The sequence below is a fragment of the Ammodytes marinus genome, assembly GCF_949987685.1.
Source record: "Ammodytes marinus genome assembly, chromosome: 12".
Lineage (NCBI taxonomy): Eukaryota > Metazoa > Chordata > Actinopteri > Uranoscopiformes > Ammodytidae > Ammodytes > Ammodytes marinus.
In genome coordinates, this window is record NC_137216.1 from 22,614,868 (window position 1) to 22,638,777 (window position 23,910).

Sequence of the window (23,910 nt, forward strand, 5' to 3'; positions counted from 1 at the left end):
CTTTGTTGCTACCCGACGGGACTGAGCTGCTGTGTGTGCAGTTGTGCAAATGTGTTTAAAGGTAGGGGTGTGTGTGCGTGTGTGTGTGCAGCCTGACTTAAACACCCTCTTCTGAATAGCCGCTCGCTGGCCTCTGCCACAGCAAGACCTTGTGGTGTGTGTGTGTGTGTGTGTGTGTGTGTGTGTGTGTGTGTGTGTGTGTGTGTGTGTCCACAAACAAATCGCACAAGACACACAGGACGGCCCTGATAGCTGCCAACACAAGTTATGTACGTCATCACTCCAGCCAAAAAGACACACACTTAGAGATGGAAGGGGATGGTGCGAGGCCAAGTCAGAGAGAAAGAAAAAAATACATATGGCGAAAGCAGGAAACTACATATTTGTGCACAAAACACTAGAAGTGTGTATGATTGTGTGTGTGTGTGTGTGTGTGTGTGTGTGTGTGTGTGTGTGTGTGTGTGTGCAAGGGGGAAACAGTAATAGAGAACATGTGAGGCACACACGGAAAAGGGGGTATGTGGCTAGGTAAATGGAAGTCACCAGAGCCAGCGGTCTTCAGACACCCAGCAGGAATCACTTTCTCTAGTTTACACCTGCTGCCACACACACACACACACACACACACACACACACACACAAGACCTCGCTGGCTTGGCAAGCACAATTGTGGGGGCTGCTGTTGTTGTTTTAAAGCATCGCGGCGCGTGCATAAACGCTCATAAATATTCATGTGCATGAACCTGGCTCGCTGCTTTATTCATGCCGAGAATGACTATGAGAGTGAGAGAAGCTGGGCGAGGGAGTGAGACAACAAGTGAGAGAGGGGGAAAAGAGAGTGGGAGCGCCAAGAGTGAGGAGAGGCAAACACATGGAAACGAGGAAAGCGACTGGGGAAAAGAAATGAGAGGAAACGGAGAGTGTGATAAAAAACCACTGCTGACTTATTTACATTGTCTGCCACGCGCATCAATTAGCCCGCATGAACAGTGTGTGTGTGTGTGTGTGTGTGTGTGTGTGTGTGTGTGTGTGTGTGTGTGTGTATGTGTGTGTGTGTGTGTGTGTGTGTGTGTGTGTTGCTGCCACACATTCATGCACACACACACATCACTGGTAAAGGTTACGCTAGTTCACTGTGCAGTAATTACATCTTCCACTTAGGGGCAGCATATACATAACCTTACCCCTAACCTGCCCTCCACACCTCACCCTGCAGGTGGAGGTGCAACAACAGAGCAGCGGAGGAAGGAAACTAAAAGCAAGCCAGGTAGAGATTGCTGCTTTTAACCTTTGGTACTGTGACACTGGCCAACCTGGATGTTAAGCCTTTACATTTTTAATTATTTGGCTTCTACATGCTTGATGCATAGCCAGGTAAGGGGTTTAGTGTCTCGCTAGAGGACATTAAAAAAGTAGAGGCCAGATAAAATGACTTTCAAGGTACCAACTAGAAGAAAAACTTTGCCAAATGCCTTTTGAGTTCAGAGAGGTGCTCCAGCAATTTGGTGCCGCATTTCAACAGTTATTAGACTCACAAAAAGACATCTTTCATAAAGATTGTTTTAAATGACTTTTAGTCGCAAAAAGTTTTGGTACATTATGCAATCTCTTTTCTAAGCCTTCCCGACAACCTTTCTGAAGCTCCACTCCCCCCGTTTGTAAAGCAGCTCCTCTGTTTGGTATGAATGTGTTGTGTCCGAGCCCCATGCCAAGATAAGCATGATGATATCATCAGGGTCAGTTTTATTTTGAAGACTTTGGAGAGTTCCTTCCAGAGCCACAGAGGGCTTCACACAACTGCTTTTGACAGGCTGAGTAATACTCCCCATGACTAAAATGACCTTTAAGGTACCAGTGGACACTGTCAGAATGACTTGTCTGGGAGGTCAGATAACTTCAGAAAACCTGCTCCCCCGTCCGGATCAGGGGGGAGGTTTGTGTCTGTCATTTTCCAAAACTGAAAATCCATCATTCACACCCACTTCACCCTGTTATTGGAGAGCTGTGGAGGAGAAAATTAAGCCTCTATAAAACTTTTTTTAGAATGACAAGACTTTTGATTTTCCGTGGTGGACAGTCCTGTTAGCCAACTTTCAAAATATCTCTGCAATTAATATTATTTTTCTCCGTTTCCAACTCCTCGCGTCCCGTTTCAGCAAGGTCAGGAGCACAACAGCGAGGCACTACAACTCAAACACACCAATACGTACACACCCTTCATTTGTATATAGATGCAGAAGCACACACATGGTGAGGAGAGTGGGTGTCATAAGGTCAAATTGCTCCCTGCTGTGTGCCACCTACCCAGCGTGACAAGAGCTAATCCTCCACACACTCTAATCCTCACGCTCTCTGTGTGTGTGAGTGTGTGAGTGTGTGTGTGTGTGTGTGTGTGTGTGTGTCCGCGTGCATGCATAAGTGTGTGTGTGCGTGTGTGTGTGTGTGTGTGTGTTGAGAAATGTGATGGTCACAAAGGCCATTACCTTTCGTCTTTCTCTCTCTGGGTTGAAGGTTCCCAACCATGACTGCATCTGTGCAGAAAAGACACAAAATAAAAGGAAAAGGTCAGGCCAAAGACTGCAGCCAAAAACATCAACAAGAAAACAAGACAAAAACAAAAACAGAATAGCAAATTGATCGTTTATAACAGTTTGGTTTTCCTAGATAGTAGGTGGCATTTTGTGTCTAGGTCGGCGCCTGCATTTACAATGGCTTTCACACCAACGGGGAGAAGGAAAAAAAAAATCCCTCCACCCGCTCTCCCCCATCCCCTGCCAAATTGCCTAATTTACAGCAGAGTAGCAGAGTGCCGGGCTTAGAGGCAGAGGGGAGCACTTAAACAGCTCCCGGCATCTCACAAAAAGAGGGCACTGATCAGCTTCAGTGCACACAATGTGATGTGAGGAAGTAAAGGCATCGGGTATAGAGAGAAGAGAGGGAGAACTGTTTGAAAAAGTGTTACAGAAAAAGAAAAAATTGGAGCAAACATGGCAGATCTGAGCTCTCCGGAGAATAACGTGGGAATACTCTTTTTTTTTGCGCTTCCTCCATCTCCGCTCTCGGGGGAATGCAGGGAAAATGTCAACAGACGTGCAGGGAACACACACACACACACACAAGCACGCACACAGACACACGCTGATCCGAAAGACTCAAACTAGTGGCGTGGGGGTTGAGGGTCCATAGGAAGCCAGAGGGTTTATGTAAGTGTATGTGTTGGGTTTTAACCCAAGACATCAGAGGCAAATCTCGGGAGGCCAAGTGTGAGCTTCACACGCACGCAACAGAGAGGCAGCACCAAACGACATGCACTAACAGCTCCTCTGTTCTGCTATTTATTAATTCAATGTTGCCATGGTTTCTCTGCGCTGACGTGATTGTCATTGTAAATCTATGTGTGTTTGTGCAGTGCAAGGAAGAAAAAAAAATGGATGGCCATTTAGTCAGGCTGAAATGACTGAACTTGTTCCAGAGCAGCCCCCCTTTGATGTCCAGCTGAGCAAAACTATCCATCAAAATCAACTAACGCTGATAATAAGTGGCTAAATCATAAGGCTTTTTGGTCAGGTCTCCAGTGTGCATACCAGGCTTCTTTCAGGATTCTTTTCTGTAAACTGTCAACTAAGCAAGGAGGATCAGGATGATTATAAAATACTGTCTGTTGCTTATTATAACAAGCAAAACATGCCATAGCCAGATCCTGGAGATCTGTTTCCAAACGGTTCACAAGTATGGTATGTCGGACTGTCAAATTATCTTGCCCTGGAAAAAAGAACTATAATGATTAAGGGCAAATATTCTACCTTTGATAGGATTTGGAGAGGTTTAAAACAATATGTCATTTCAAGAAGGGGAAAAAGTCATAGAAACCCTTTGATGTCTTAACTGTATAGTTTCAAGTGACATTTATTTATTTTTCCCTAATTGTATGTTTATATGATTCTGGAAACATGACGATACATACTTTGGACCATTAAGTTGGAACTCATTGTAGGGCCTTGGCTGTCATAAAACTTTATCGGAGAGATGCCTTGCTGTGAATCCACTACCATGTAAATAAATGGAAAAATTAAATACAAACATTTGTAAAAAACTAACTACAGCGGTTATTCCCTTTCCACCCTCCCTCGCTCACTCACTCTCCCCCTTTCTGTTTCTGTAGAGCGGAGAACTTCTCCGTCCAGCTATAACATCCCACGTCTCTACGCTCAACCTCCTCGTCTTGATCTCTTTCGGCGTTGCGTCGCCACCTACCCTGCTTTCAAAGCTTTTCAAACTCTTTCAAGCGAGACAGCCTGCAGCTGAAAAGAGATAAGGCTTGAGCTCTTCATAAATGTGATCGAGAAAGCAAAACGGCACAGTGAAGGGGTAGAGACATGCAGTCAAAGAGAGAGAGAGAGAGAGACACACACACACACACACACACACACACACACACACACACACACACAAACACACATTTATGAACCACCAGACTTCGCTGGCTTGGAAGCAGAGAGGAAAAAAGGGGGAATATACTGTAGAGAGATAGAGAGAGAGAGATAGAGAGAGAGAGAGATATGGGGGAGGACAGGAAAAGAGAGGGAGTGGAAAACAGAGATATACAGCCAAATGCCGTGAGCTGAATGAGTTATAAGATGCAGATTGCAAAGCAGTCACATTCATTCATCCTCTTTATCACATTCCATGATAAAGAGCTGTGTAGCCTCTTTTCCTCTGCCCTCCCCTTCAAGGAAGCCGCTGTCTGTCTCTCCGGTGTCGTCTGTCTGCAGCCCGCCTATCTTTCAATCGCTCTCACCTTCCTCTCCCCATCGCTCACTCTGCTGCCACCCAAACAAAGCACGCTAACATACACCATGACAACGCACTCTCTGAGTCAGGATGATTCTCCCGTACAATGTGTGTCTGTTGAATCACATCCAGTGCCCACATACATATTGCTGCAACACATGTCTGCCACCATAGTCACACTGTGTGAGGCGTCGTCACATCAGCGGAATGGCAGCTATGTGAACTGTGCGGAATGCCGCCTCCGGGCTCCTACTTCACCCTCGCAGTAGAAAAACAACACACAGAGCTACTATAGGCCAACACAGGGAGAGAGAGCTGAGCAACTGAGCGGTAAATGAGTTAATCGATGGATTATCTACACAATTTGACTGTTTTAGAGTACAACATGTTGGGAAATAAAGAAACCCACGAGCCCAGAAGCCAAGTTGATCCATCTGAAATCGTATAAATCAGAGAAAAAACCCCTCACATGTGAGTAGCTGGAAGTGGAACATAGAAACGTTTTTGATAAAAAATAAATCCAAAATTATAATATTAGCACATCTCATTTTGGTGCCTCCCAGCAGAATGGGAAAAAAAACTAGTTAATGGTGGACTTTTGGCATATAATTAAGCTGTTATGTATAGAATTGAGCCTTTGTTGCCTCCCAGTACTGGAAAAAGAACACATAAACAGAGATGTGTGTAGCAATTTTTATCTGAAAATAATCAGTAGCTAAAAAGAATAATGCAGGCTTAGTGTAATCATATTATACGTTTTAAAAAAGTTATTGAAGTGCTGTTTTTAATGTACCTTATCAATAAGAGCATTTTAGTGCATGCACCAATCTCATGACTGATATCATCTAATGCAGTAAGTCCACTAAAAGGCAGTTAGACCATCTGACAGTTTTTAAACAAAACCTTAGGGTCAGCGAAATGCATTGGAAGAGATAACAAAGGCAAACTGTCAAGTTGTTTACCAAAGTGTATGCAGTAAACAGGTATATCACTTTGCAAACAACTTCGGTCCCTCCTTTGACCAACTGATTACAGTGTTATTATCTGAACTATTGTGTTTGTTGTAACCATGTTTCCAAATCTTAGCAATCACAGGACACTATGGGTGTACAATGTTACCATAATAGATAAAAAGACCCATGTCATAAACCAGATTTTTCCTTTAAATGATGATCAGAGCAGTATCGTCTCTGCATTAACACTCACATAGAACATCTGTATTGATGCTTTTGTGAGGATATGCACTGCTTAATGTAATTTTCAGCTGACAACATACATTATTGAAAATGTACATTTCTATTTCATTTGAAACCAACTGAGTGCAGTGCCAAGGTTGTTTGGATCAGCGATTCTGTAGAAAACTGTAAAAAACATGGGATTTTTCAGCAGGTCTATCCGTGCTGTAAAGTTAACCGGTGCTTGGAGGGGCCACAAAGGAGAACAGTGTGCAAGCTACTCTAACAGTGGAAATAGACATGCATCAAAATTCAAGCGGCGGCAGGGAGCACGTCCCAAACGTGTACTTCACTAGTTCCTCCGAAGTAGAAAAATGTGAGAAGACACAAACAGCAATCATGTCTCGAGTCTTAGGAGATGTGTCAGCTCTCACTTGTGTCACTTTCCTAAAAGGTCACAATGCATTTGGATTCAGCTAAATTGCTAGTGTCTCAGGCTACTGCTGCTGCTGACAGGGCACATGATGAGCACTCACCCTCTGATTGGCCACACAGATGATCCTGGCATAACAGCAGATCATCAGGAAGATGAGGCTGAACAGGGGCACGTACCATCTGCAAAACACATACACGAGCATGGCAGTGAGAAAAGTCCGAATGGGCTATGTTATTAAAAAGCATTCCAGTTGAGTTGTCTGTTTTTCTCTGTTTGGCCTCCTCGTATCCTGTTTCAGAAGGTTGGTAGTATACTCTTAAGGCCAAACAAACAAACACATAGAATTGTGTTTGTAGAATGATAGAATTTCTAATGCACAAGTACATCATATATCCTAAAGTGTCCATGTGCATCGCCGAAGGCTCACCTCATGTACATGTGCCAACAGCGTTGTTGTAACTCCTCAGACTTCCTCATGGGGGCAACAGAAGTTACGCACTATAGCTTTATACTCATTTTAAAAGATCTGAAGGCCATTGTTGGATAAGAATTTCTTGTAGACCTTGAAAAAGGCCTATTCTGATCTGGAATTGCACTCAAAATCATTAGTATTCAGCCTTGCTGTTCTGTTTTAGACATGAAACATTCCCCATTTTGCTCACGCCCTCCCTCAAAGCTCTTTGATGAGGTGAGGCTATTTTGCTGGTGGACAATGCACATGCATTATTCTGAATAGCCGATGTATAGATGTACGCACAGTATATAGGCAGACACACAGCAGAGAGTGGAATTGGCCTGACTCAGCACCTCTGGACCTTGCTGCACATAGTTTCAGTGAATAGTATAGAGGATGGTACACAAAGAACAAAAGAGAAAAAGTCGAAACACCGGAAATCCATGGCACTCCTTTGGGATTAAGGGATGACAATCAAGGGAGAATGATAATCTTACGTCAGGTATTTTCTGAGGGGATGAAAGAGAGAGGGACGGGCTAGGGAAACTGGGGTGACGGCTTTGTTGGAATGGCAGCCCCTGTGTTATGCAACCTCTTGGGAGGTGATGTAAGCTCCGAGGAGTTTCAACCCCTCCCTGTTATCATGAAACAGGCCTTTGTCTGGCTTTGATAGACAGGTTCCCGGCCACCGCGTTCTCTGTTCCGCCTCAGAGCAGTTAAGACTGGTCTGTGTGACAGCCAAGTCCTCCTGAGCACCTGGCACAGGCAGAGAGACACTGGCCAAATGCAACTACAGTATGTGATAAACACATTGGATTGTGCAAAGGTAAGAACATCAACGATAATCATAGGATTTACCATCATGCAGAGGAAAAGAAGATACACTGACATTCAAAACAGAGCGACTCAATCTGTCTCTGACTCATATATACAAGGACTCTCATGGTTTCCAATTGGGAATAAAGTGCCTGAAAAGTCCTTGGCATGTGTGCTAAAAACTGCAACTTTTTCAGCGTCTAAAATACAAATATTAAGTCCTTGGCCTAATTACACTTTGTCTGCACCTGTCTTCAGAGACTGTAGGTCAAAAAAAAAGAAGAAAAAATAAATGAATATGATTATCAAATTAAACTTTTTATTTGCAGGGGAATCCGAGATGATAGGTGTTTGTTTCACAGCTGGACACGGAGAAAAGGGAAGCGCGGCTGCTTTATACATCATCTTGTAAGGAATATCAATATGCAAATAAATCCCGCTTTCAAAAAATGCGTGAGTGCGTGTGCACGTGCACACGCGCAAAGGTTCAATAACGGCATGGGCCAATGATGAAAGCATTTCAGGGGGAGACCTGCGCGAGCATCACCTTGGTGTGATTTAATAACCCGCTCTCCGGAATAAACAGCGTCCAATTACACCAGCGCACGTCCCGTTAATGATGGAGAGACGAGGGCGGGGGCGGGGTTGGTGGAGAGGGGAAAGAGAGGGTGGGAGGGGTGGCCTTTTTAACGATAGCGTGGGGGGCCTGCGAGGAGGAGAGAATGACGGGCGGCAGCTACAAAGTGCTCTAATTAGCATGATAATGATCTGCCATTAGAGTCCGCTGCGCTCTACAGCTGAGCACTACCCGGAGAGTGAGAGAGTCAGAGAGAGAGAGAGAGGGAGAGAGGAGGGAGACGTGAGAGAGAGAGGATGAAATAAAGGCAGACAGCGAGAGAGACGATTGGGAGGGGGTAGGGAATGGAAAAACGGAAGACAAGAATAGAGGTGAGGACAGAAAGGTGGATGAATGACGGCAGATTGTGGGTCGGGACCAGAAATAAGAAAGAAGCATTGGGTAATTAAAAAGACTGGAAGAGGGATGAGGTCATACCGAGAATGAAAGGAAAAGCAAAAAGAGGCCGCTGCTTATAGGTTGACTATGGAAAACGATGGACAGAAATACGGCCGACCACAGAGGGCTTCGGAGAGGACAAGAGTGTGTAAAAGGCATGGCAGAATGAAAGATCATCAGAGAAGGCACACGGATTCAATCTGTCTTTGGCCTGGCCTTGCCTCCCCTGCACCGCTCTGAAGTGAAGAATGAGGCTCAGATGAAAGAAGCCTTAATTGAAGAGCTTGGGTAGGAGATGAGAGCGTGGTAGGTATAGGGACCCGTCTGTGCTCGGCTGCAACCGTCAACCTTGACCAACAAGATTGTTACTGCCGGGGAGAAAGATCACGATCTACCGGTTCAACCACACGCGACACAGAAGAGGGAGGAGGAGACGCAAAGACCGGGAAAAGCAGGGTGTGTTCAGTGTGTGTGTCTCAACAGATGAACTTGTGTAATCGAAACCAAGAATGAGAGGCTACAGTCATGCCTCTGTGAAGCTCTATTTTTGAGCTAAATGGTCATGTCCACTTACTCACAATGCCAATGTTAGCATCATTTTGTATAGCAGGTATCATATTTACTATGTTCTTATATCTTAGTTGTGATTTTGCATGCTAATAAAATACAGTTGAGAGCGACTGGGATGTCATTACTCTTTCAGGGTTCTAGGTGCAGGTATTTAGTCATTATTTTGAGCAGATAAATGTGCTGTATGAAAAGTTCAGTGGTCACCATATAACTACCATATTATTACCTTTCATCCTAAGGGAATGTAAACATGTGACCCCAATTTCTTGACAATCCATCCATTGGCCTGAGAGGTTAAGCTCATTTCCTGTCATCTCTACACTGTGAATTACCCATTACCCAGTAAATTCCCATAAAACTTGTCTATAAATACCAAGCCCAAAAAAGTTCTATGTAACTTTTTTTAGCACACATCTTCCGGGAACCACAAATGTCTAATGTTGTGCCAGTCCAACTAGTTAGAAGTCAAAATATTTCACTGGATAAGTAAAAACTTTGAGACGAATTGGTCTGTTTAATAGCACATCTTTAAGATCAATCCTCTGGGCACCATTAATATCTGTAATACATGTCATGGCAATTCATACAATGGTTGGAAAAATATGTTGAAAAAAAGGTGCCTAGTAATTATAAGCTTTAATTTGTGAACGTCATTTCCTTGGTTTCCCAGTGCTTTGTCTGACCATGGGGCCCGTGGATACACACCGGTGGGGACCTCTAAGAGCGGTGACTCAGCTAAGCTTGAGTGCTTCCAACTGCTGAGTCAACCCCCCTGAAATTCTGCACCTCCGTCACAAAACGCTGTCCTCTGCTTTTCATTCTCCTTCCTCTTTCATCCCTTTCTCACCCTCCTCCTCTGAGCCCCTCCCCCCCTCCTCCTCCTCTGTCCTGCCTGCTGCACGCTCCGCTGAACTCTGATGAAGACACACTACGGGGCGTGGGCAGAGACGAGGGGCAATCTATTTCTCTCGCTCTCCTTCCCGTCCCACTATATGCCGCCCCTCTTTCCTTCTCCCGCTGAGTAATTCCCTGTCTCTCTTAACTGTACCGCGTATGTCTCCCCTCCCACCTTTTTCCACTTCTCACCTTTCAGTGCTACAACCTCTGTTCTCCTATGTGACTTTTCCCAGGCAGCTGTCAGCGGGGTGTGTGTGTGTGTGTGTGTGTGTGTGTGTGCGCTTCTGAGCGTATGTGGGTTTTTTTCCTTGACGGTTTGCTGCCTCGGCCTCTAATCTCTCGTCTAGTTTGATGTAATTAGAGCTAATGAAGATTCCCTGATCCTCGGAGCGGCTCGTCCCCCTGGGCCACGACGGCACGGAAAAACTAGAAAGAGCCGGGGAGCAAGAGGAGCACTGATAAAAGAGACACAGGCTTGTTTAGCGCGGCTGATAGCTGTGTGTTGTTCCCCCCATGCGTGCGCGCAAGCGTTTGTCAGCGAGAGTATGGCTGTGGTGTGCGTGCATGTTTATTTGTTTAGAAAGATTGATTCCCTGCTGATGCTGCGAGCAGCAACGCGATTACCTTGGCTCGGAGCAAAGTGTTGTTGTGTGTGTGTGTGTGTGTGTGTGTGTGTGTGTGTGTGTGTGTGTGTGTGTGTGTGTGTGTGTGTGTGTGTGTGGTTAAGCATCTGCGCCAGGGATTGGCAGAGCCCTTGCAGATTTAGGGCCAGTTGCGGAAAGCAGTAGACAGGCATAATCCTTCATAGCCGCCCTAAACACTTAAATACACAGTGTAGCAACTCCCCTAAATCTGACAAGGCAGAGACAGACACAGCCACATTCATGCGTGCGTGTGCATACACACACACAGACACACACACACACACACACACAACTTGGCCTTACACCAAGTGGGGAAAAAACCCTGCAGGCTCCCCTGACATGCAACCCTTCACATTTCCCCGCAGAGACAGCCCTCCTCCCCCCTGTCCTCCTCCCCATCTCCCCCAGTGCGGGGAAGCTTTGATGCCGGCGCTGAAAGGGTCTACTTACATCCCAAATCTCCAGGCTACGTGATCTTCTGTGATCCAGCTGAGGAAAGAGAGAGAGAGAGAGAGAGAGAGAGAGAGAGAGAGAGAGAGAGAGAGAGAGAGAGAGAGAGAGAGAGAGAGAGAGAGAGAGAGAGAGAGAGAGAGAGAGAGAGAGAGATGAGGGGGTTACAAAGGAAAAGGGAGAGCGTGAGCGGAAGAGAGACTTGTGTGACTGCGGAGGGGAAAAGCTGTGCAGCTGTAGCTATTAATAAGCCGAGAGTGGAAAGAAAGAGTCGAGGCCCGGAGATTAAGGCCCTGTCCCAATTCTCATTCCACCGCCGCCTCCTCTCCGCGGCCTCTTCCCCTCACCCTCGCCCCCTCTAGCTCCCCTCCAAACAAATAATGCCTTTCCTATTCACCGCAAGAGCCGGGGAGTCGGATGGGCGTTTTACTGTCAAAGATGTGCTGATAATTGCCAATTTGACCACGTAAAAAAAATAAGCCTTTCTGGTACTGTGATGACTTGAAGGGAAAAACATTTTAAACAGAAGAATACTTAGGTCGTATTGGCTGAAAAAACATTGGACTTATGCAAGAGTCGGACGGTTGTCTGTACTCACCACCAGGCTCCTGCGGGGCCATAGTAACCCTTAAGCAGCGGCAAAGAGGCCATGACCAGAGGCACCCCCCACGCCATCAGATGGTACAACCTGACAAAAGACAGACATTTATCGCATTATGTGCGTTCGTTATGTGAGATCATCCCCCGGCACACACATGAAGGTCAATTCTCAGGAGCAGACAAATGCCCTTACAGCCAGACTCATGGTAATATAAACCATAATTACTCTCGGTGTTGTGAAAAAAGATGATTTGCGGAGGAGACGTCTGCGTCAAAACCACAAACAGGATGTGGGTTCCCGCTCAGTGGGTGTTAATGACGACGAAATTTAGGACAAATCTGGCTGAACTGTGATAAACATGTATTGCCATACTAGCCTATTTTGTAAATGAGAATGGCTATGAAAGCTGGAAAAGTGCGTGCGTGCGTGCGTCAGACAGATGAGGTGTGAGCTACAGTCTTGGGCTTCGGTGTGGGCGTCGATACTTCATAGAGCGTTGCTTGGTCAATAGAGTGGAAGTCCTGTCCTGACTTGTTCCAAGTGCGGTCAATTGAGCGGTGGCTTCACAGCTGACACACACTCAATCCCTCACAACTTGTGCGCCCGCCCCACAGACACACACACACACACACACACACACACACGCTTTCTTCCTCGTATTTCACTAGGGCAAACTGTATCCCACCTCTGTGCCCCCATCTGATGGACAGCAGTGTGAGAGTGTGTGGGAGTTGGTGGAGAGAAGAGAGATAGCTGGTGGTTTAAATAGAACAGAATAGTGGGTGGGAAAGAGACATATGAAATGAATAGATCCGGAAAGAGTGAGAGAGAGGGAGAGAGGGAGAGAGAGAGAGAGAGAGAGAGAGAGGTTAGCTTTAACACAAGAGGGAGAAAAAGAGAATGAAAAAGAAAGAAAGAGGAGAGCAATTGAGCAACTGAGCTTGTAAAGGAATAAAAGAGAGTGATGGAGAGAGGGAAAGAGACAAAGAGAAAGTCTGTGTGGTGGTGGGAGGAGAGATACAGATGGTGAAATCAGTGCTGCCAGTCGGTGGCGTTACGATTGGTGCAGGGGGGGGGCTTGTCAGGAAATCGATGTTGAGAGCTCAAAGACCCCCCCCCCCCTCCACACACACACACACAGGCACTGCAGCACATACCCCGCACGCTCACAGCACTTTCAGACCGAGATGACGAGGGTCCGGAGCTGCGCGCAATATGGGCTTAATGAGGCACAGCAGGACTGCTATGCACTCGGCATTTCACACACCTGCACGCACACACATACAGACACGTGCAGACAAACACACAAGTGCCCAATGAACACACACACACACACACACACACACACACGCACACACACACACAACCTCATAAAGGAATCTCTCTTGAGGCTCAATCTCATTTCTCACCGCAACACACCACTTGCCTGAATCCGTCCTTCAAAACACACATGAACATACATTCGCGCACATTCGCACTTCCCATTCCTCGCTTGCATCCCACTTCAATCGCTCTTAGATCATCCAGCTTCCTCCGTTCTCCGTCTCCTCTGGCGATTTGTTCATTTATAAACCGTCACAGTGTGCAGTCACAGTGGGATGATGTGTGTGTGTGTGTGTGTGTATGTGAGCGTAAGTGAGAGAGAAAAAAAGATAGAGGGGTGGGAGGTTGGGTTAGGGGGCTTAGGGGTAATTGTGCATGCATGCAAAGCCACATACCCGCCTGCCTAAACACATACAGCTCATCTATGCGCAGTCAATACACATCAAGCCCCCCGACGCCCTGTCTTTGCTGCGCTCTAACCCATTAAGCGCTGAGTTTTTTTTCTTTCTTCTATTTGTTTTTATTACGTGTGACCAGCCCCCCACAAAAATACAGACACATCCTCCAACTATGAGCTCTATATAGCTGATGAGGCTCTGGAGCGAGACCATTTTGGTCCCCCAGCCTGCCCTCTTCCCTGCGCCCATAAAGCCGTCTCCTTTTGAGTTATACCACCATTATATCGTCTGGCTTATTGCTAATCAATGCATGGAAACTCCCATGAGAAGGTGGGGGGCGGTAGCTCCCTTCACCAGCCCAATCACTCGCTCACAGGAGGTTAAGAGGCTGCGCACACCTGAACACATCTACAGTATACAACCACAAATAATCCACTTGCAAAAGCGGACTCAGCACAGCTGTGTGTGTGTGTGTGTGTGTGTGTGTGTGTGTGTGTGTGTGTGTGTGTGTGTGTGTGTGTGAGTCACAAAGCTCGGCATGGAAAATGAGAAAATATTTCACACACACACGCCGGCAAATTCTCACTCGCACTGTGGTGAGTGCTCATGGGAGTTTGAGCGACAGTAACATAGAGCCACGGAGCATTAAGATGGGTGCGCACTCGCACACACAAGCACAAGCGCTTCACGGCTGACACTCGCTCCCTTTTCAATTAGAGCGTCGGCTGGCTGGAAAGAGAAGGAGGAGGAGGAGGGGCCAAGGGGCTGTCAATGCTCTGTGGGCAGACACATGCTCCGGCAGACCAAACAAATGCACACACGCACACACGCACACACACACACACACACACACACACACACACACACACACACACACACACACACACACACACACACACACACACACACACACACACACATAAAAACACACGCATAGGGAAATGGCCACGGACAAACATGAGACAAATATACATTTATAAGGAAGACGCAGAGACAGAAAAAAACCTTTTTGTGAACATGATAGAGGAAGAGTTTCCTTATAGTTTAAATTAATTAGTTGATAAATCATAAAATAATTGGCTTTTTTAAAAGAATCACTTAAACATTTAAAGCTGCTATGCGTTACCTCTTTTTATATAAATGAATGTTGGTTACGTTCAAGACATTGCCAAATGAGATGACATAGTGAGTTGATTAGGACTCGGCTTAATCAAATATTGTAGATAGGCCAACAGTGTTGTAATTACTAAGAATTCCTCATGGGGGCGACAGAAGTTACATACTATAGCTTTAAGCAATTTGTTGAACAAAAACCCCTTACTGATTATGTTCTGGTCCCAGCTTCTGTAATGTGACAGTTACTTCTTTTATCAGTTATATTAAATATATATTGTAAATGTAATAATCAACCGATCATTAATGTTGTTAGTTGTAGCTCCAGTCCCCTACTCACATCTCATATCTGTTGGTGCTTACTTCTCTGACCAGGTTGAGGAAGAGGTTAAGTGTGATGAGGCAAACCCAGGCCAAGGAACTCCAGTCTGCAGACACACACACACACACACACACACACACACACACACACACAAACAACAAGGTCAAATTACAGCACAGCCCCCCCCTCCCCCCGCCCCCCAATGCCGCATGCACCTGCAACTGTCTGTCCAAAACACACATATGTATGAGAGTGTGTGTGTGTGTGTGTGTGTGTGTGTGTGTGTGTGTGTGTGTGTGTGTGTGTGTGTGTGTGTGTGTGTGCGTTCCACTTTTTGATGAATGAGGCGTATTCTGCAGTAATATGAGGGAAACCTGTGGCTTAGGGTGATGGATGAGAGGGGGAAGCTCCGAGAGAGATAATGATGAACTGTGGAAAAGCAGAGGGAGATAACACAGGAGTGGGGAATAAATGAGAAGGGAAGGAGGGGGGGCGAACGGAGCGGACTAGAGTGAGGGTAAGGAAAGTGAAAAGAAAAGAAGAAATTAAAAAAGGGGAATGGGGATGGGGGGAGGGGCGGTTGAAGTCAGCAAAGAGGGGAGGGAAATGGATGCATTTTACAGAGTCAAGGCAGAGAGTCTAGAAAGCGCTCTTCCCTTTTTCTGCCCACACATTCAGCCCTTTTTTTCTGTGTGTGTGTGTGTGTGTGTGTGTGTGTGTGTGTGTGTGTGTGTGTGTGTGTGTGTGTGTGTGTGTGTGTGTGTGTGTGTGTGTGTGTGTGTGTGTGTGTGTGTGTGTGTGTGTGTGTGTGTGTGTGTGTGTGTGTGTGTGTGTATTTAAGTTGACAGGCTAGGCAGGGATGGGCGTCACAATGATGGATTCCCTGAGCCCCGTACTCAGCTTACTCAGTTTCCCAAAACAACCCTCACACGCAAGCAAGCAAATACAGTATAAAGAACGTACAGTTCGTATACACTTAAGGAACATTTCGCAATGGGGTACGGTGTCTAAAAAAAGAAAGAAGGATGTCGCTGGCTATTTATGTCATTATCGCAATAACAACCTGTGTAATGGCCAACGCAGCTTACAGTACTACTGGCAGCAGAGCCAAAAGCTACGCTTCAACTGCACAGCGCACGAGTACAGCTTTAAAACCTGGCCTGACGCTGCTGCCCCTTGCTACGGTCTCCCTTTGTTTTCAAACACATTTCATAACATTTTATTGGTTGGAGTTAAAAGCAGAGCCAAGCTATGCAGCTCCCACTAGACTCCACACTCTGCAACAGAACAAAGTGCCCGTTCAGCCCGTGTTTATGTACAGCCGTTTGTCCTCGACGTGAGGATGCTCATGATAAACCGAGGTGACAGACACCAACCCCGCAGCACTAACTCACTGCCCATTACCCAGTATGCGCCCCGAGTGTGTGTGTGTGTGTGTGTGTGTGTGTGTGTGTGTGTGTGCATCTGCCTGTGAGACCCATAAAACAAGCCTGGTAGAGTGTCATATTAGCAGCTAGTCCTAACTAAGAATACTTATGCTAATCAAGGCATCAAGGATAAAGGAGCTGTAATTGCTACAATGGCTCACAATGCAAATAAAACCAAGATTTATTTTTTTATGTAGAAGCAATCCTGCAACTTTGTCTTCATTAAAAGAGAAATTGTTCTACTAACCCAAAAGTGAGAACCTGTAATTGATGCCTGACTAACCAAAATGACATCCTGTACTATAATTGGAGCTAAATTCTCTCCTCATAAAAGGGAAGATGATGAACCATTGAGGGCGGTATACTAAATGGACCAATAAGTACCCAGCATGCAGCGGAACTTCAAAGTATGACATTATTGTCACAGGTGTGCTATGTTTGGTATGGGTGTGTGAATCCTCCCAAATGATTTGCAAGTTTGACCAGTGCGTCACCACCTCTTGCCAGCTTGTCTATACTCATACGGCAACTAAGTAGCCTTACTAACTAAACAGTCACCACGTTAAAATGATAGAGGTGCCAAGAGAGAATAACCATATACTTACTATCAAATGTAACAAAAGCATAATATATATATATAATATAAGCATAATACTAGTATAAAGTAAGATATGATGAGAAAAATAAGATTGAGATTTGACTAATTTCTGAGCACTGAAGTCCCCTGGAGGAGTACTGCTAATCTTTCTGACCAATAGCGGCGAGTTAACAAATCCTTACTGAAAAAGATATATCTATCACAATGATAAGCTCACTTTCTAGCCTGTTTCTCTTCCAGAAAAACACCTCCCCACATTACATTTACAATAGGCTTGGGTGAAAGATGCCGCCATAAGCTGGGGCAATCAGTGTCAAGGCACATTTTGTTCTGGAGCCAAAAAAAAACGAATGACAAAGCAACGTTTGTTTTCCTTGGTGAGATATGATGTCTCCGTTTGAATCTTTCCTCTCTCTCTTGTCCTGCCTTTTACTCACTTCTATCGTTCTAAGTGTTTCGGTGAGTCATTTATAAAAGTGTTCTCTTACCAAAGTATGTCAGCCACCAGGCCTGGAAGTCACACAGCAATCCCACTGGATGTGACTCACCCTGGTGAGGGAGAGAGGAATAAGCACAGGGATACAATTTTCACACGCTGCCCTCCCAAAGAAAAAGCCACTCCGTGTTTGTTTAATGAAATAGACAAGATAAACTCACCATGACGTACGCGATGCTGTCGAAGAAGGCGGCTACAGTCAGGCTGAGAATCATCTTCTGCAACGGTATAAAATGAGACAAAGAAGACATGAAGAGGGTTTCTCGAACAAAACGTCTCTCGCAAAAAAATACCCCCGAGCTTTTATATTCACTTAGAGAGAAGGGCAAATTATAGATCAAACGATCAGCGATGTGGCTGACAGCTTGGCATATATCATCTCTGGTGACAACGCTGCGCAGATATCACAGAGGAGAGAGTCTACTTCATTCTTTCTATACTAAAGTGAAGCCATCCTATTTTATATGAAATCATTTATTAACCTGTGCTACAAAATGTGGAGGGGGTAGTTGCACACCAGCTGTCAAGACTATAGTATAAGCTGTTACAAATTGTAGCTGTGGTAGGTACATGCGCGGCACCCTTGTATTTCTACCTTTGTGGGCACACTCACTGAATATAATGCATTCCTTACCCCCTAACTCTAACTTTCAAAACTAATTACCTAACCCCAACCTTTGCACTAACCCTAACCTGAAACTTATTCTAACCTGAACCTTCAAACCAAGTCTTGACCCTCAAACAGCCCTTTGAAGAAGTGAGGACCATGCTAAATGTCCTCACTTTCCAAAAATGTCCTCACTCCGAGGGTTAAAAGCTTAAATTGGTCCTCAAAAAGGTAACAGTAAATAAATAAACAAATACACCCACCCACCCACCCACAGAGGCACAGAGGTGCACACACACACACACACACACACACACACACACACACACACACACACACACACACACACACAAAGCCCCTTAATCAATTTGTAACCAGCAATGACCCTGCCACGGCTTCAGGGGAAGAGGGGGGGAGGTAGGCAGAAAAGGAGCGCAGGAGGGCCAGGGAGCACTAAAAACTATTGACTGACGGATAACCTCTGTAGAGGGGGTGGAGGTGAGGAGAAGGTTTATGGGCTGTGTGAGAGAAGCAGAGGAGGTAGAGGAGGAGGATGAAGAAGAAAAGCAGGATGGAATGAGGCCAGTGTGTACGCGACCCGGTCAAAGAAGACGTAATCAGATCCGTCAGAGCTCCGCGTTAAGCTGTCATTTACTTCAGATTATTGGAGCAGATAACGCGCGGCGCTGCTAAACGGGACAGACCTGCCTGACTGGCTTAAAAAAAAAAATGCCATACGAGCTCAGCACTCACTCAAACAAACACCCAAACCAAAACAAAGCGCTGCTGTACTTTTAATTTGAAAATCCTTTTGGATCAAAAGAAAATGTATGGGGGCGCCCTTAGCTCAGTTGGTAGGGCGTCCCCCCCCCCCCCCCCGGGCCGGGCCCAGCAGCAGACCCGGGTTCGATTCCCGCCCGCGGTCGTCCTCTGCATGTCACTCCCCACTCTGCCCCATTTCACCTCTGTCTCTCTGCACTATCAATAAAGCATAAAAATGCCCCAAAATATCTTTAAACTAAAAAAAATTTAAATAAATTATTCATGTGGAAGACAAATCTAATAGCATTCATGGTGTATAGTCTAATGCAAGCCTTTTTATTCAGAGAGGAAGAAAAGGCACAAGAAGGCAGCCATGATCACAGGACGATTAGTCAATTAACTCCACAATTGATTAATCTGTGCCTTTTAATTGGGATCAGTTATGCTAAAATGCCGTGGATAATTTGACATAATTCCAGTGGCAATGGAGCAAACAGAGACAGGAAAAAAAAGCAAGAGTAGAGTCGTAGAGTGTCCAATTAATGTGCAAATGTACCTGAGCCAGAGAGTGATACCTGCGAAGGAGCCAGATCACAAACAGCATGAAAAGGCTGTGGAGAAAGAGAGAGAGAGAGGAAACAATAGTGAGGTGTAAGTAGGGGGCTGCAACTCAACCAATTACAGGCCAATTAATGTTCTAACGATGATATACTCTCTCACTGCATATACATACATCATAACGACTCCTAACACCTATACCCCTGCAGGCTCGGTGGTAACCTATGCTCTAACTACTGATATTCATTAGCTCCAAGTAAGATCAGTGACCATTAAGATTGGACTGAAACTAATCAATCTTGAGCTGATGGAAGGGAAAGAAGTCCCCGGCCGAAAAAGAAACCAGCATGGTGATATGTCGAAAGCCAAAAAGGTTAGCATGCAGTTCATCAAATGGCCAGCAAAACAAGTGGGGAAAGTTCTGACAATTTCTTTTAAATCATAAAAACATTTCTTTGAAGACATTTAGCAACTTACTGTTTTCACTTTCTTTTTACTGTTAAGATAAATTGTCATTGCAATAGTCTACGTATTTCACAATGAGAGACTTTAGAGACAGTTTTACTAAGATAATGTATCAAAGTTTAGATGGAAGGTCAAATGCATCATATCAGTGGATTCCTACAACATTGAAACATTATCTGGGTTAGTTTAATCTGAGAAAGAAATTGTGTGTGGAAATATTTACCATCCTAATAAGGAAAAGGTTCCCGTGGCTCGTTTGACAGTTAAAATCACCGCCTGCAAATCAGAAACAAGTCTTTACTTTATGGCTCATTATATACACTTAAACATTGCAAAAACAACATATCAAATCGTAAAGTTGACATATACATCTCTTACTCTGTATATTGTTGGTGTTTTAAGCCAAGCACTGTGCAAACCTGCAGAGAAGTGCAACACAAATACTGTACTACTGCCATCACTATAATCATCGCCTTAGAAAATGACTGGGTTGACAACACTGCTACTTGTCCAAGCGTGTCATTTTGTGTGTTTGTGTTGCAAGCATGTGTACAATTAAAGTGATAAAATGGAATTTTCAAGTCAAGCATCCCGAGCAGCAGACATGTAAACAGACAATTGTATGGAGTACCGACAACTCGTGTGTTTTTGCATGCATATTCATTTGACCCCCTTTTACATTTGCTGTAAATCAAATAGTGGTGTTTAAATGACAGCAGAGTGAAGTGAAAGACAGAGAGGCAGGCGTGCAAGGAAGAACGAGAACTTGTCACTCAACATATTTCGCACATAGAAACCTTGAAGCGAAAAAGAAAATGGATGTTGGAGGAACGAACGAAGAAACGGAGGTATGAAAAGAATTGAGGTACGTGCGAGTCGTCTCCGGAAGCTTCAGGGCAAAATGAGAGGGCTGGCTGTATTAGTGTTCCGTGAAAAAAAAAAACAGAGCACGTACACACACTGTAAAAGCCATGCAACATCAGCGCTGTGGCATTTTTGCACACAATGTCGAACACCTGTTTCCTTGGGGCGATTGAAACGAAGGACTACCTTCTATCAGAATGATAACATGTATTTACCTTTGCAAAACACTGTTATGACATGACTTGTGTGCTGCCCTACTACATTGAAAACGGGGACATATTTTACCATAAGAAGACATGCAATTTGTCTGTTTATATGAAATGTACAGAAGTGGATTTCAACTAGTTTATAATTGTTTGTTTTTGCACTGATGTAATATGTATGTCTCTATTTGATTTACTGCGATAGACTACGGTCAGGAATTCTGACTTTTACAACTTTATCGCTGTTTTATTTACATTTGAATAATGGCTACCAACATGGAACGTTATTGGAAAAAAAAATCATAAATAAGTGCATGAATGATCTTGCATCTTTTGTATTTAAGTGTATAAAAACTAGGGCTGAGCAATAATATACTATTGAAGTTGAGACAGCCCTATATTAACAAAGGTCTGACTGTTTATGATAAAGCATGTAGGGCTTAATCAACCTATAATTTACTATTGATTAAACTGACAATTATTTTCGTGATTAATGAACTGGTGCATTAAATGTGAAAAAATAGTAATAACAAAAGCTATTCAGTTTATTATCACAAAAGTCAAAGACTAGCAGCCCAGTCACTCATGGCCGGTTTCGCAGACATGGATTAAGCCTAGCTCTGGACTAAATTCTACTTTCAATGGACAATCTCCATTCAAATCTTCATTTAGTCCTGGACTAGGCTTAATCCATGTCTGTGAAACTGGCCCTCAGTCACTTAAGCTGCAACTAGGAAAGGTTTGGTATGTTTGTTTGGAAACTCAGTTATGAAAGTATTGCTGATAGTGTTTCTATAAATTGAATTATCAATGAATCGACTAATTGTTTTGGCTAAGTAATAGCCTTAAAAACCAAACTGTCTGCTACAACACAATCAATTAAGCAAGGCCAAATCACTTAAAGGCAAAATATCAGAATTAAAAGTCCCAACATAAAATCCTCAACTTGTAGGCTTAGTTACGCTCCAAAGTGTTGACAGATCAGTCCAGATTTAAGAACATTATATACTTTCCTAACAAATGAACAACTTAATTATTACCCAAATCTGTGACATGTTGTTTAACTGGCAAACTAAAGAGGATGCAGGCCTGTCAGCATCACACAGGATTTAGATGCATTAACTTCGGAGTTTTCTAAACAAGAAAACAGCTAGTGAGTGAACGGATATGAGTGTGTGGAATTTATGAATGTTTTCGTGTTTAGTCTCTAAAAAGTGGGTCACCAAACTCAAACTGTAGTAGCTGGCTTGTTGACAGTGGGCCATCTGTATCTGGGTCAGTCAGACAGCAACAGATTGGACACAAAGGTTGATTGATTGCTTGCAGTTATGAGCGAGTATCAGTAAAGGACACGTGTAGGCTCTAAGCAAAACAGCATTTCTGCAGCATTCTTCCCAGACGTGACATCTATCGCCTGTGTCTGTTCGTCATGGGAGAGTGATCACTTCCCTCCATCACGCTCAAACTGGTTTGTGATATAATCTTGAAACATTTAAGGAAAAGAAATGGGATATATTTTCTAATCTTTATTTGTATTCATGATGACAAACAGACATCTTTCCCACGCAGTCATCTGAAGCTCAAGTCTAATATAAACACCTGTAAACATTACAAATTATACAGAAATATACTTTCACTTTATCTATTATTCTTATATTCACATCCGTTTATATTGCGTATACATATTTCAAATGTTACAGTATTCTATTTATTAAATTATTTTTACTTTAAATATATATATAATAACTATCTAATTATAGAAAAAAAATTGCACAATGTCAATGCACTATCTTTGTGTTTCAGTCTTAGATTTTCCTTTCACGTGTGTGTTTCTCTTTGTACAATTTGCTTTTTCTTTATATTACATTGTTGAAGTGAGCCTCAGACTCAAGGATTTCATTGCCGAAGACTGCTGCTGTAATTGTTGTATACGTCATGACAAACAAATAATCTTAAATCTTTAGGAACGAAAACATTGATCATTATGAGAGACAAAAGCAAAAGAACATGAAGCTGGTGGTGCTTATGTCCACACAACTGAGAGATGTTAGTCCTCTAAACCAAGTGAAGCAACTTTTGTGGACTTAATTGGTGGAAATATAACGGTAATATTCAACAGGCCAATTAATGTTGGTGCTAGCATGTTAGAAGATGACTCACAGCTCGGTTTAACAGGTGTAGAAAAGCATAGGGAACTCATGCGCGTGCCATGCATCCCCATTAATCAACGTATTAATCGTTCAACTCCTAACAAACAGGTTGGACTGCATAATGATGATCCCCTCCCCAAATTAAGCTAACAGTGAAACGTTAAGTAGCTAGCTGGCTAATTAGCCAACACAGCTCAAACTGAGTTTACAGTTATTTTAGCTACTTACGCATCGATAGTCTTCCGACCCTGTGTTAAAAAATACGCAGCGAGAGTCGTTACTCGTTGATGTAAGATTTGGAGTTTCCATTTTTTGGAGTTACAGTGATATTGAGGCGATTTCTCTTAAGTGTGTTTTTGTTTTGCTGTAGCTTTGTCTCGTGCTTCCTGTTTCTACGGAGCGGACAGAGGGACAAAAAAGCCTCCGCCACCGGCTGCTCTGGGTCAAACGTATTCGAAGCGAAGGGCAAAGTTCAGGCTCCCTACAGATAACTGCTTGCACCTCAGTTAAAATGAGAAACTAGCAGACATTTGAATTAGTTTTGAAGGCAAGGTTACGGTTTAAAGCAAAACGTTTCAGATATTTCTACTAAAATGGGGTTTAAAATGCAGAAAAGTTACAGTGGATGCATTATTGGGCTAAGGTGTATTTATGGTGCATGATATCTCAGCAGGCAGAACCGGAATCACACCAGATGTGTGTTTAAAAATGTAGGCTACATATAAATGTAGAGTATATCAAATATGATGCATTGTGACATATTAAACTACCCAAC

General features: G+C 44.1%; 1 protein-coding gene across 2 annotated transcripts in view; it reads right to left on the reverse strand.

Annotated features, from left to right (window-relative positions):
* The window catches only part of LOC307258164 (cyclic AMP receptor-like protein A), a 44,838-nt gene extending 21,354 nt beyond the window's left edge, over positions 1–23,484 (reverse strand). Inside the window, exons 1-10 of one of the 2 annotated variants that reach the window (XM_080037608.1) lie at positions 23,364–23,484; positions 20,142–20,194; positions 19,452–19,506; positions 17,688–17,744; positions 17,519–17,579; positions 15,024–15,111; positions 11,847–11,936; positions 11,249–11,287; positions 6,503–6,581; positions 2,484–2,531 (exon numbers count right to left, since the gene is read on the reverse strand). In XM_080037608.1, coding sequence (XP_079893734.1) covers positions 2,484–2,531; positions 6,503–6,581; positions 11,249–11,287; positions 11,847–11,936; positions 15,024–15,111; positions 17,519–17,579; positions 17,688–17,744; positions 19,452–19,506; positions 20,142–20,194; positions 23,364–23,444 — 651 coding nt within the window. In that variant the 5' untranslated portion in view covers positions 23,445–23,484. The remainder of the gene's footprint in view (positions 1–2,483; positions 2,532–6,502; positions 6,582–11,248; positions 11,288–11,846; positions 11,937–15,023; positions 15,112–17,518; positions 17,580–17,687; positions 17,745–19,451; positions 19,507–20,141; positions 20,195–23,363) is intronic. The other variant, XM_080037609.1, reaches the window with a different exon arrangement.
* Positions 23,485–23,910: the final 426 nt, after the last annotated feature.